This window comes from Oenanthe melanoleuca, chromosome 4A (assembly GCF_029582105.1).
Source record: "Oenanthe melanoleuca isolate GR-GAL-2019-014 chromosome 4A, OMel1.0, whole genome shotgun sequence".
NCBI classification, from domain to species: Eukaryota; Metazoa; Chordata; class Aves; order Passeriformes; family Muscicapidae; genus Oenanthe; species Oenanthe melanoleuca.
In genome coordinates this window covers 2,067,075-2,081,496 of record NC_079338.1, presented here as the reverse complement: position 1 = coordinate 2,081,496, position 14,422 = coordinate 2,067,075, and the positions used below count along the sequence as shown (strand labels likewise).

Sequence of the window (14,422 nt, the reverse complement as noted above, 5' to 3'; positions counted from 1 at the left end):
TTCTATTCACAAATCTCCTTTGTGTTGAGTTATTTCCATTCCCAGAGCTTCTATTTCAACTCAGCTGCTTCTGTCATCTTTCCAGAGTGCCAGCTCTGGAGCAGGCATTGATTTGTCTGTCTCCAAGGAGATCCTCTGCTTCCACAGCTAAATCTGCAGAGAAATAGATATTTATTTTGTGGTGAGCTACTTTAAACAGTGTAAGTTCATAAAACTTCTCTGTTGGCTCTCTGTGTCTCTATCATGAGCTCTGTTCTCTTGGTTCAGTCACTCTGGGATAGAGGTTGCAATTACTACAGGAATGTGGGCTCTTTCCACCCTGGGTTTCTCTCAGGTTTGTGCAGTGCCTTGTACAGGTATCAGTAATCTGGGATCACATTAAAAAAGTGGTATCAGAAGGAGAAAGAGAAGATCAGAACTGGAAACAAGACTGGAATACTAGCAGGAGAAAATAAAGCCAGTAGCATGGGAGAGTTATTAAAGAAGGAAGAGCAGCTAAAGTAAAATTTGCAGGGAGAATACTCATATAAAATCTATTACATGTGGAAAAATTAAAATGTTTCATTTTGTCTAACAATGACAAGGTTGAGATGCTGCAGGGGTTGTGAGGTTTGACAATAAATGTTTGTCAAGTGATTTGCAAGTCTCTGTTAGAGGCATTGGAGCAGTGAGATCCTGTGATACCACAGCTCAGGGTTCTGTTATCCATGTGGAGTGTGTTCCATGGAACATGTGTCCAAAGAGCTTGACATGGCCAAAACACTGGACACATTTCAGAGGGCTGAGAGCCTGTGCTGCATGTTGGATTGACCCATAAAGCACCGTGTGTGCACACAAACACTGTGCATGAACCCATCCAGCAGTGTGTGTGGGAAAATTGCAGAAACATTTGAAAAAGCTCCAAAGGTGCTGCCATGTTGGCCAGCCTGTCTGTCCAGGCTGTCCTATAGTTGTGATTATCCAGTTTTGCCTGGTCAAACTTCCATCTAGAGCAGAGCACAGGGAAGGGAGCAGATGGATGGGAGTCAGAAGCCCAGAATTCCTGTTTATCCCTCTGAACGATACCACGGGGCGGCGCTGTTCAGACCCAGCTCTGCCAAATGCAATTATGATGAAGAATTAGATTAGTGCCAGAGAAATGTCGCCTCTGTCGTTTGAAGTGGATCCTGGTCAGGAGCAAAGTTGCGTATCAAAGCACAGACTAGAAAAATCCTGCCTCATTAAAAATCGACTTTAAGCCAATTGTCCTCTTCCTTTCTGTCTGTCTGTCTGTCTGTCTTTCTCCCCTGCAAATGAGCTTACAAGTCTCCCTTCAGGCAAGAGCATCAGCAGTCAAGCTCTGGTAGCTTTGAAGAAATCTTTGTGTGATTAGAAATGCCACACAGAGTTACAGCCTTCTGACAGCTCTGCATGCCGATCACATGGGAGTATATAGGCCATTGGAAATGTAATCCATGGCATAGCTCTGTCTTCCTAAGTGGGTGTTTAATTAGGAACCGTACTATTGCTGCATTATTCTTGCTCAAAGGAACTACGGCTGAGCTGTGTGGGCTGGAGGAGGCCCCTGAGGTAGCTCAGAATTTAACCCTGGGAAGGGTGTGGAATACAGGATTAGGTCTGTGCAGAGATGAATCATCCCACGTGCCATCCACACCTTCCCCTCCGGCCTGTGCTCCCTCATGGCTGCGGACCAGGGCTTATCTGTGCCCCAGGCAAGGAAACTGCCTGGGCAGCTGCTCTGTGGGGGACCCAAAAAGGGACTGTGTGCCAGCTCGAGCACCTCTTTCTGTCTGCAGCAATGTCAGTGTCCAGCTGCATCAGGACAAAGGGTGGAATGCTACCAGCAGCTTGGAAGGAGCACTCTGTGTGAAGTATTGACAGAGCTGCTGACCAACACGAGCAATGCCTGTAGCTGTGTGGTTAGGACACCCATATCCCAACAGTGCAGTGCCTCTAAGAGAAGGCTTTTATCTGCACAGCCAGAACAGAAAGACTTCTGAGAGGGTCATGGCTCAGAATGGGCTGGTTCATTCCGGCTCAGAAGGGCCTGGTTGATTCCTGGTTAATTCCAATCCCAGCTCGGCAGGGATGTGCCTGTCCCCCTCAGGGCGCCATGGCAAGAGAGCAGCCCTTTGTGTGGGACATGGGGCTGAGGGCAGCCCCTCTCACTGCGTGCTTTGGTGGGGCTGTGGCTGCTCCTTTGGGAGCTGCCATGGTGGCACACAGGGGAGCCCTTCTTGAGACACCATAGTGGGGCTGAGGGCTGCTCATGGGCTCCATGGTGGGGCAGAGGGTAGCCCCTCTGAGAGTGCAATGGCAGGACTCAGGGCTGCCCCTCTCTGGGTGCCATGGTGGGGCTGAGGGCTGCTCCTCTCTGGGTGCCAAAATGGGGCTGAGGGCTGCTTCTCTCTGGGTGCCAAAATGGGGCTGAGGGCTGCTCCTCTCTGGGGGCTACGGTGGGGCTGAGGGCTGTCCCCCTCTGGGTGCCATGGTGGGGCTGAGGGCTGCCCCTCTCTGGGTGTCATGGTTCAGGATACCTCTTTTCGTGGCACCATGAGGAATGAGGGCAGCTCCTCTCAACAGCACCATGGTGGATCCGAGGGCAGCCCCTGTTAGAGCGCTGCGGTGGTGCTCAAAGCTGCCCATCTCAGGGCACCATGGTGGAGGGCAGCCCTTCTCACAGAATGGAAGGAGGAGGCCCAGGGCAGCCCCTCCCGGGGCTCCGCCACGATCGGTCTGAGGGCAGCGGAACCCCACTCCCCCCACGGCACCGCGCGCCACCTTCCCCTCAGGGCGGCCAGACCCGCCCGGCCCCGCCCCTGGGGCGGGTCCGCCACCGTCCCACAATCCCCTGCGCCCCGGCCCTCGCAAGATGGCGGTGCTGGGGGCACCGCGGGGCCTGGCGGCCGCAGCCTCCCGCAAGCGGCGGCTGCTGCTCGCCCTGGCCCTGCTGCGCCCGCCGCCCGCCGCTGCCGCCGCCGCCGCTTGCTTCTCCGGAGGGGCTGTGGGGAGCGGGCGGCGACACGTCCGAGCCGCCCCGGGGGGCGCACAGGTGTGTGGGGGCGCCGGGGCGGTGAGGGGCGGGCGAGGAGGGGCTGAGGGGGCGCCGGTGCCCACGGCGCTGTTCGGCGGCTCTGCGAGCACCGCCTGGCCCATCCTTGCTTTGCCGGTATCGGTTCCCGCTGCCCTGGGGGCTTCGGAGGCCCACGGGGGACACGCGGGCGGTGCCGTGGGGTCTCCTTGGGGACGAGCGTTAGAGCCGCGTCTTTAAACGGGTGCTGGGTCCTGTGTAGTGAGTAACTCCCGCTGGCAGCGATTCTGCGCTGAGTGCCGGCAGGGCGCTGGAATGCTTTCTGTCCGCTATGGAAGGCTGTAATGTGTCCCAGTGAATAGTTTTAATTACAAGTAAAATATTGAGTACTTTATCTCAGCTTTCAGTTATTCACGTGCATTTTTCAGAGTGGGTTAAGGAAGTGTATATCCATAAACTCTCAGCTTGTAATTCTGTTTGGTAATAAAGTTTTTTATCCTCTCAGATTACTGCTGTTTATGAGTAACTTTTTTTTGTTATCTGCCTTGTTTAGTTTTTCCTGACAGGCAGAATTCTGTCAGGGACTGCAGTCAACTTCATATTACTAAATGAGATGAGTAGGACTGAAAGGATCAATTTTGGAGGCTTTAATTTTGAAACTTATGTGAGAGGCTGAGAGCTAAAGTCGATGCAGTTCAAATATTTTACCCATGTATTTGCATACATTAAAATATACCTGAATACTCAGTATTGTCTGTTGTTCCTGGAGAGGTATTTCAGCTGTTAGGGAACAAACAGCAATGTTATCATGGTGATGAATAGAAGTGTTAATTATCTTTCTGCTTTCCTTTTGAGTGACTTTATTTCATGTGAGAAATGCCAGTCCCTGCTGATCAGTTTTAATTGCCACGTGTCATTAAATTTAGATTTGCACTAGATTTGCTGAACTAGAAAGCTAATACTACACCTGTAGGATATATATATGTTCATCTCTTTGGCTTTTTAGTTTCTAGGCATTTTTGTGTTAGAAAGTGGTCAATGAATGCATTTCTTAATGGTGTGGTAATGGATTTTCACTTTTACATCAAGCACTATTTGGCTGAAAATTAGAATTCACTAAATGCATGAGCATTTATTTTATTAAACAAAATCTCTGGCAGGCAGGAGGCTCAGACTTAAATGTTCTGGACTTTTTGATTGTAATGCCCTTCAAAATTTTGGGGCATGGTTTTTCAAACATTTAATTAAATTTGCTGACAGGAAGATGTGTTGTCCTGACTGTGAGGACTTTACAGAGGGACACAGCTGCTGTGGCACAGTTACACCAGATCTCCTCAGTGCTGGGGTAAAACCCCAGTTGGGACTGAACTCCACACACGGATCTGCTTTAATTGATGTAATTACACAAACAGCAGAGGTTTGTGGCAGCAGAGCTGGGTCAGACAAGGGTTGTGCCTGATACACCTCAAGCTGGTGGGCAGTACAGCCATAGCTTAACTCCTGAGGGAAAATGGGATGAAAGGAAGGAAGAAGCTCTGGTAAAATGACTGTGAGAGCAAACTTGTAACCATAATTAACTTTTTTGAAAAAGTTAATTTCAAAGACTCGGCTCTCACCCTTCTACTCTACTTTGCATTCATGTGGTACTTGGTCTCTGTCTTCATTGTCTCATGCCCCTTGTGATTTTTTTAAGCTTACAATTAATTAAACCTAACTGAATTATAATACAATATATGTATTTTCTATGGCACTTGGTACCATGAGAGTCAAATACAGCAGAGTTGTTTGGGTGCTGGTGCATTATGGATTCAAATCTTTTTTTTCCCCCTCACAATTATATTTTTCAGTAGTTTTGATTAGAGTCTTGCTTTTCTGAATACTAAACCATGTAACATTTATATCCTGGAGAGGAAAAAAGCTAAATTTATGGAGTGGAAAAACAGGTTTCATAAATATTGTGGGTTCAGGCCTCATTTTTTTTGATATTGAGATCAGTTTCTGTTTCCATAACCACAGTTCCTTCAGTTCACCCTCCTGTGGTTGGAGCAGGCAGGGGTTCATCATGTCAGAACTTGTATTTGGAATTTAGGATCTCTGCTGAGTAGAGAGCTGGCTTGGGAAAACTTTCATGACTAACTGAACAATTGCTGTTGGGTTTTTTTCCAGGAAACTTGTGGTTGGTGTTTTTTAGGGTTTTTTTATTTTTTTTTTAGAAGTTTGCCTGTATCCAAAGTAGAAACAATGGCAAATTCTATTCAGTGTAAATATAGAAATTAAATAAATCTAAAAATTAGTTAAATTAACCAAATGGAAAGAAAATAGCTTTTGACTGGAATGGTAAAACAGCCCTTAACTAAGGATGATTATTTTCCTAGGAGTCTGTATAAGCAAAGAAATACACTGAGGAGTTTCTTTCAGGGAGAATTTTGGCAGTTGTAGAAAGCAGGGCTGTGTAAATTATTGTAACTGTAACGGCACAAAATAGAGACTTTTTCCTTCCATTATCTTGCCCTTCCAGCTGCCAGTGATAAAGAGCTTGTTCTTCTGCATAACTTAATAATATCCCTACTCTGGAAGGGGTTGCAAGAGAAGTTTCAGGTATTTTTGTTGCTTTTTTTTTTTTTTTTTAATTTTACCGAGGTTTTTTATTTATTTATTTTTGCCTGAAGCTTGGTTTGTTCTGTAAAATGGCACTGGTGTTTATTTTTTATTTCATGTGTTCATGTGCATTGCTAAATTCTCTTCTCTGGATTCTGAAGGTGCAGCTGGACAGTCTCTGGCAGTTAGCACCCCTCACTGGCTTTGTATTTGAAATTTCCTGAATTTTCAAAATCCCTTTAGAGAGGAGGTGCTGCTGCTGAGCAGAGCAGCAATCCCATATGTCTGCCTATAAAAATGGGCATCTAAAATTGCTGTGAGGAAGGATGTTCCATCCCTGAAAGTGTCCAAGGCCAGCTTAGAGCAGCCTGGTGCCATGAAAGGTGTCCCTGCCCATGGCAGAGAGTGACACTGGATCCTATCTTTGTACCAGAATGTTTTCACCCTTTTTTCTTATTTTCCTCCACTCTTTCCTATTCATCATTTCTTTTCTTACCTTGTAAACTCAGCAGGATTAACTGTGGGACTTAAATGCTGCAGAGAAACTTGAATCCCACCTTCAGTTATCTTTTCAGTTACAGTTAGTTTAAAAAAAAATCCCCATGAGATGAGTGCAGCATATCTGGAACACAAGGTATCATATTCCAGAGAGAGCTTCTAAGTGTGGGTTTGACCTTGCACAAATGTGTTTAATCCCTGTTGTTTGTTTGCATTTGTAGTATTTAAACTACTACCCACAGTCATGACACTTTAACAACATGACTTTTATGTGCAGTCAGTACTAGACATCTGTTTCATCCTTTAGAGTTTATAGTATCATATCCAAAAATACATTAAAAGAACATAATGGTGCAGAGTCAGGCATTCAGGAGTTTGGAAATGCCAGAATTGGAGTTCCCTGCATTATTTCTTAAGTTCTGAAATAAGCAGCACTTTCTCCTGGTTCTTTAAAACAATAACCTGCTTCTTTTATCTTGTGATTAGATTCAAGGATGGCTTTTCTTTGTAGTCTTAAAGCTCTTGGGAGCCCTGGGGAGGGAGAGTGGAGTCCTAGGTCTTCCTGCAGGATGTGTGGAGTGGCAGGAAAGCTGCAGCTCCTCTCATTTGGGCAGTTTTGCTGTCAGTAGTGTGATGATCACAGGAATTACCAGAGAAAGAAATTGTTCACCTTGTTTAACTCTTTGTTTCTTTGCTCAGATTTGTTTTTTAGCAGGAGCTTGAGAGAGGATTGAAACCTCCAGTCTTCCAGGCTCGAGACTGAAAATAAGAACAAGTTTTTCTGTGTATCTTGTGCAAAACCTTTAATGTTTTTGCTGTCTTAACCCCATGACAGTTCATAGCTTCAGGCAAGAAGTCAGGCTATCAATCTAATGCAGTAATTGAGACCAAATCTGCTGGTGTTTCAGTAGAAGTTGTTCCTGTGATGTTGTTTGCTTCATATTTCAGTCAGAAATGAACTCTGAGAACTTTGAGGTCAAAAGAGGTGGATTTTCAGTAAAACATTTTTATGGTGTGCAGTGGGTACACTCTAGAAAACAGTAATTAGCTACTTTCCAATACTGCTGAAGCATCATAATTTTTCCATTATATTTTTTGTTTATGACAATGTCACCCTTCCTGAAAAGTGTCTTGCTTTAGATGGAATCCTCTGTGCTGACACAAAGCTGTTGAGTTATGAGTGAATCCACAAGGAAGTGCTTTAGAAATTCAAATTCTTTGTTTAACCCAGGTCTTGGAAGTATCAGGATGGTTCACCCAGGCCAGTTAGCTCTACCAAATGCAAATAGTGTAATTATGATGTTCACTCTTTCTCTGTATGTAATATCATATAATAGAAATGTTTGGAATAGCAGGTCCATGTGATGACTTGTGGAGAAATGGTTTTAATATTCTTTGAAATGACTCATGAAATTATTACTTGAGTTATGTGTCTTAGGAAAAAAAGCTTGTTTAAGGCAAGGCATAAAATATATAATGGTGCTGCTGTTTGTCAAGGTTAAAATTACCCTTTTTTATGACCAAGTTGTTCTTTTTTTCTTTCTTTGCTGTTGTCCTTTGCTGTGGGCTGGTGAGCAGCTCTTTTGCTGTTGCTGTGATTGTTTTATGGACTGAGGTATATGGTTAATACTGTAACAGAGCAGTGACAGATTAAATATTGAGTGTCAGAGCTGACCAGGAGTGGTCCCTGTGCTTTGCCATGGGGAGAGAAATGGTTCTTTAAAACTATTTTGGTCTTTTGAAACATAAAATATGGATTGCTTTGCAAGGTAGTGTGTAGAGCATGGTGCAGTTGGTGCCAGCTGTGTATTACAGGTTGAGGTGCATTGAAGGATCTGTGAATATTGCATATTTTGTGTCCTGAGAACCTAAAACTTGTTGCCAGCCCTGCTCTACTTTCTCACAGTCCCAGTGCTTCCCAGGCAGAAGCTGTAGCTTTGATTTGCCTTCTGGAGACAATCATGGCATGAGCTGAGCTAAGAGGAATTGGGAATGGCAGAACCTCTAAGCATAAAAATAACATTTCTTAATGAAAAACAGGACAAAAGACTGTTTGAAAGAATTCAGAAGACAACCTGGTAGAAAATGAAAATGAGAGGAAAGGGAGAACTGGGCTTTTGTTGTACAGAAGAAACAAAGTCTGATGAGAGTGGGGATTCAGGGAAGGGAGATTCAGTTCATTGTCATTGAGCATTTCTGATGTGTGAATGTAATTTATTTTACAGCTGCTCCCCACCAATTTTCTTTTTCTGTGGTCAGTTGTTAAAAAACAAAGCCATCTGCCTTCTTTTCATGTTAGGTTGTTTACATAAACTAGATGAATATTCTCTGAATGTGAAGTGCATGTTCTGCATGACTCTGTTTTCATTTATCTTTCCCCCCCCCCACCCTGTTTTATTCTGTAGATTCCACCAATCTGCAGGCAAAGACTATGGCACAGTCTGGGAGGGAATTATTCAAGGCCATTATTGGAGCATTCAGAGGTGGGTATAAATTGTTCTTCCTTCTTGCAGGTAATGAGAAATTTAAGCTCTTGGAGCATCTTTGTTTAGACTGCTGTCATTTTTATTTTTTTAAAATTTCACTCTTTACAGTTCTAAAGTGAAATGGCAATTTACAGTTCTGCCCCTAGAAGTGTTTTTGAATCTCTGCAAATGAATGATAACACAATAACTTCAAAAAAGAATTCTTAAAAGTGTAGGTTTTGTGTGGTGATATTTAGATTCATTTATTAAGCACAGAAAATAGCCAGGTAAGGAGCAGCCAGGTAGGACATTGTGCATTTTCCTTCAATGTGTAGGGCTTTATTCCTTCAAAATTCTGCTTAAGTTGTAGAATCTCATCATTGAGAGCAGGATGTGAAGCTCTTGCTCCTATGGTCTGCTTGCCTTCAAACCAGTGCAGACACAAGGAAGATGCAAATTTTCTTGTTCAGGGAAGAATTATGACACATTTCTGAGTAACACACTTGTTTGAATGAAGCTGAGAAATGTCTTTGTCTTGCTTTTCTTATTTGTTTTTAATTATAAAATAATAATCACTCATAACTGACTCAAGTAGCTAAAATCTTTTGAGGGTCATTGTGACTTCAAAGCATGAAATCTGTTAAGATTGGTTTTTTTTTTTTTATAATGTTTTTCTTTAAAATGTAAGAAGTGACATTTTGATTTGGGAAACCCTGGGGTCTGCTATCAACTAACATGCATAAAATAAGATTGCTAAGAAGCTTTTACATTACTTGAACCTGGAGGTTGTCAACATGTAACAAATCTTTTAAACAAAAAGCAGATTCTTTTCTGAAAAGCTTTAACAGGTCCATTGTTTGTGGCAGGCACTTTGAACTTGGAAAAATGCCTGGTAGTAGTGAGTTGTTATTTTTTAGTACATCTCCATGCAAAAATAAATTCAGTCATTTTCTCCAGGGAGTCTTGGCTACATGCTAAGAGAAGTGAGCACTTGTTTTTAACAAGCAGGTTCTTGTCCAAACTGCCCCTGTCCAGGGATTGCAGCAGGGCCTCTGGAAGGGGATAACTTGTTCCCATTCCCATCCTGGTAGGAAAGATAAGTGTGAAGTAGATTTATCTATTTATTTTGCCCTCAAATAAAGTTACTCTTACTTACATACATGGAAAGAGTATTATTGCTTAAATGTGTTCCACTTTACATATTAATGTGCCTGAGTATGGTTATCCTCCAAAACCTCAAGGTTTTTTCTGTGTTCTTCAGTTCATTTTCAGTATTTAAAGATCTTTTATCTTGCCCTCCTGGCTGCTTGGAACAGACTTTTTGCTGCTAGCACTATTACATCCCTTTTTTATTATTGTTTTCTTAAGCAAGGAAAGGTTTTTAGAGTGAGGTGAGATCTTTTATTAAAACAAGTTTAAACTGTTTGATGATGAGGGAAGCAAATCAGGCCAGTAGTTCTTTCTGCTGGCTTTGATGTGCCTGTTTCTTGAGATTCTCTCAACTGACTTTTCATTTTCACACAGATCCTGCCCAGATGGCAACTGGTAGAGAAGAGGATGTGTTGGCATGGCCATGCTGGTGGAGGGCTTCACACAGATCCAAAGGATGGGGTAAAACTTACTCAATTATTATTGTTTTTTAAATAAAAATGTTATCAGCTTCCCCCAAAAAAACAACCTAAAAACTGAAGACCTCAAGCAACAATTTGTCCAAAATTCTCTTGGTAGATGTATAAATATTGTAGTAGGTACTGTTAAATTGTCAGCGTAGACTTGCTAGCTCTTAAATCACCAAATCTTTGTGATAATGGTGTTGAAAGGCTTTATTGATTTTATTAAAAATACCATTTTACTGTTACACACTCCCTTGAAATCGGCCTGGAATAGATGATTTTGATGGAAAATATGTTTCCTTGTCATTCACTGGTTTGTTGATCTTGTTTGTGACTGATATTTCCCTGTGACTTGGCAGACAGGAGAGTAGAAATCAGCTCATGGGTTATTGCATCATTTGGTAAAATCACACTTGAAATGGGAGGGGAGAGAAGCAATTAAACTGTGTATTTTTACTTGGAATTAATGATATATTTTGACTATATTTCTATTCAGGAAGCACATTAAAATAATGATGATGGTATATAAGGAGAAGCAGGATCTTTTATTAGACCAAATGATTACAGTCAGAAGATGAGGCAAACTTTTGGTTTAAACAGGACAGTATCAACTGTGTGATTAAAATTGCCAAATCAAGGCTCTTGAGTTTACAGAATTCCCATCTTCTCATTTCCTGGGCACACTTATTTCTGATGCCTTGTGTATTTGCAGAGTCATTCTGTGTGAATGGTGATAACTTGTTCAGACCTGAGTGGAATCCTCCCTGAAATTAGTGAAGACCACATTGATGACAAGTTGAATTTTCAGATTCAGAATCCAGGTCTTTCAGGGCTGCTTTGCTGGTTTAACTGCTCTCAGGATGTCTCTCCTACAGCCTCAGTGGTAATGAAATGGAAAAATTCAACTTAGGATTTTCTTCAAGTTTTCATCTGAGAGTTGTCCCTTCATTGAATCCAGACCTGTTTGTGCTCCAGGCAGAAATCAGGAGAGGTGTATGTGTTATAGAATGAGGGAATTTCATATCCTGAGGTGTAGCCAGCTTGTTTTAGTAAAACATCTGTGATCTTTTCTGCATGAGGCACAGGGGGAAGCAAAATAATTGGCCATCTCCACTCAGTGATACCAGTGGCTCTGCATGTAATGTTAACTTCAGACTCATTTTAAGACCCTCCTTGCAACAGGTATAAGCTCTTGTCAGAGATTTCCTGGCCAGAACAGACTTCAAACCTAGCTGATTCTCCTTCTCTGTTTCACATATTTAAATTCCAGGGTTTTCTCTGGTCAGAAAGGAAATGGAAGGTTCTGTTTACCACAACACATGTAGCCTTAAGGGATGTTGGGTGTTCCTTAATGCTAAAACTCACTAGCAATATGTTATCCAAAAATTTTGATGCCAGATGATATTTTTCTAATTTGTTGGCAGTGTAAAATTCCATTGGCATTCTCCCTTCAGGCACTACTTGCAGCTATTCCTGTATAAATCATTCCCTTAACCTCTTTATTCCAATAAATGCAGCTGTAAAGTGGTTAATACAGGACATGGTCAGTTCAGGCTGTTGTCTAACTAAACAAATAGCAGCTGTCCAGGAGGAAGCAGCAAGAACCAGCTGTGGAAGGGGTGAAATGTGTGAAGAGTGGAAAAAACCAGGGTAACATTTTGGGTAAGAAGGTAACAGGTTTGCCAGGAATTTCTCAGCAAAACTGAAGGGAAGGAAATATTCTGCTGCTCCAAGTGCAGTTCCTGTATCTCATGTATACAGGCACTTGTATTCAGTGTGTAAAAATACTGGCACCCCATTTACCACATTTTTCCCCCTGGGATTATACTTTTAGCACTGCAGGTGAGATACCTGTCAGCTCTATTACACCTTTCCCTATTGCAGATTTTTTCTGACAAACCAGGCTGTTCATTCTTACTTTGGGAGTGACATTTTAAATTGCCCTTTTTATAGCAGCTTCTGCAGGTACAGAACTGAATCTGAGGGATGAGCACATTACTTTCATCTCACATGTAACTGCTAGAGAAACTTACACTTTTTAAAATTCCAAAATAACTTTTACTTACAGCAATGACTACTGTGCTGAGTGCTGAGATCAGAATTGGTCTTTACCAGCTTTGGGGTTTTTTTTTGGTGGTGGTTGGGAGAATAGTCTCATGCAGGGGGAAAAACTTGTGCTGGTACAATAAAAGGGATGATGGAGCTCCCTGAGGGAGCACACAGGGAGCCAGAACTGTGTCTGTCTCTCTTCACCATCATGACAGCTTAAATTCAAGTCAAACTACCACTTTCTTGCATCCCACTTCTGACAGCTCATCATCCTGGCACTGGCTTTATCCACCAAGTGACAGGGTCAGCCCAGTGGATGCCTGGCAATGCTCAATAACCATGGAGATTGTGAGAGGAATTAGGGCTTTCTTTTTTTCCCCCCTCTCTTTAGGTATTTTTAAAAGGCCCAGAACCTGGATGGGATGGCAGAAGGGACAGGAAGTTGGTCAGTGGTTCTTTGCAAATAATCTTCAGTGTTGCATAGTGTGTTTGAAAAACATGCTGCATTCAAAAAGAGGAAAAGGCTTTCCTTTTCTGCTCCCTGCTGTATTAGATTTATAATATTTTTCCTCCCATTCCTTGCATTTCTGTAGAAATAGACCTTGAAAGAAAATGTAAAACATTACTGCCATTTAAAAGGAAGTAAAATAAATTCATCTCTTAACCTTTTTATGTACCTCAGAGAATCAAAAAAGGGCCTGAGTCCATTGAACAGATTGCTCATTTTAATTCTTAATGTTGCCACTTGCATATTTAAACAATTTTTAACTCATGTTTCTGTACAACAGTAACATTTATTTCATGGTAAACTTTGATGTAATATGTGTGCATTTTGCATCCTTTGATATTTCTTCTTGTTCCTTTGCAAGGCCTTTGGCAAATGAGTGGCTGCCTCCTGACTTTTTTCTAAATGGATTTACTTCTGTCACCGTTCAGAGCCATGAAAAAAGGAAATAGATTCCTTGTTTGCAGCCAATATATTTTGTTCCTTTTAATAGCTTTTCTGTGCAAAGTCTGCCTAGCCAATAGCAACACATAATTAGAACTGCTCGATTGCACTTTTGTATCTTTTGTGTCAGTGTGCTACCTATTTTTTTAACTCCCTTTTAACCTGTAAGTGGTGATCAAAGATATTTTCCACGTGTTTGAACTGCTTTTTATGCATATCCTTGGCTCAAATGAAAAGATTCATGTATATACTGCAGCAGATATCTCCATCTTTTAAGTGGGTAGGACACAACAGAGGCACTTTTGCATCCTCTCTCCACTGAGAAATCTTCCATATATCCATTTTTTAAAAGTAGTTTGAAATGTGCTTATCCTGTGTAATGTTCCAATACATTTGCAGTTAGTGACAAAATGCCTTGGTTTTGCTTGAAGCTGTGACTAGAAAAGCTGAGATTAATTTCCTGGTGCTTTTCAAAGCTTACCTTTATACAATTGGCTTCCCTGGTTGCCTCAGCAATTTTACCTTTTAACAGACCTCTCCTTTCTTGCTTATTCACCCCAGACCTTAACAGAGAATTTCTTTTCTAATTTGGTTTATCCTCAAACAGTAAGATTTATTATAATATTCACCCTTCCTACTGACTTCTGTCACAAGAGTCATCTTTGAAAGATGTGCAGTAATTTTTTGTTTCCCTCCCTCCTCCCCACTACAAAATTTTGCCTGAAATGGAGAGATTAGCTGCCCTTGCTGCCTTTCTTTCTGTCTTAGATAACCCTGGTGTCTTTCAAGCTAACCCCAGTGTAGCCAACCCAGAAAAATGAGTTGTTGTTATTTGTGCTCTGTGTTGCTGCACATCCTCTAGTTCTCAATTAGGAAATGTGGCTGCAGATAATTTAGCCTGAGAGTTCAGTGGGATAATCAGAAGTGTCAGTGATAGACATGTGTCCATCTGGAAAATAACCTCCATTGCTGTAAAAAAATACAGCAGCCAAAGCCAACAACAGAAAAATAATCCTAAAGCAAAACTTAAAATAAGCCAGAAAATATAATGTTTTTTAAGCTGTTTTGTTAAATGATTGTGCTCTTACTTAGAGCAAAATCTGAGATTTGGGGGAGAACCTATTTTAAGAATTCAGTTAAAATTGATAGAATCAGTTAAGCCAGCACATGGCCATGTACATCTGCTTTGTGAAGTCTGATTATCCAGTGTCAGGGACTG

At 42.0% G+C, this 14,422-nt stretch overlaps 1 protein-coding gene across 1 annotated transcript in view; it reads left to right on the top strand.

The window, feature by feature from the left end:
- Window positions 1-2,844: 2,844 nt before the first annotated feature.
- Window positions 2,845-14,422, top strand: part of ABCB7 (ATP binding cassette subfamily B member 7) — a 35,682-nt gene continuing 24,104 nt past the window's right edge. The window contains exons 1-3 of the mRNA XM_056491452.1: window positions 2,845-3,052; window positions 8,533-8,610; window positions 10,117-10,203. Of these exons, the coding sequence (XP_056347427.1) occupies window positions 2,873-3,052; window positions 8,533-8,610; window positions 10,117-10,203 (345 nt within the window). The 5' untranslated portion in view covers window positions 2,845-2,872. The remainder of the gene's footprint in view (window positions 3,053-8,532; window positions 8,611-10,116; window positions 10,204-14,422) is intronic.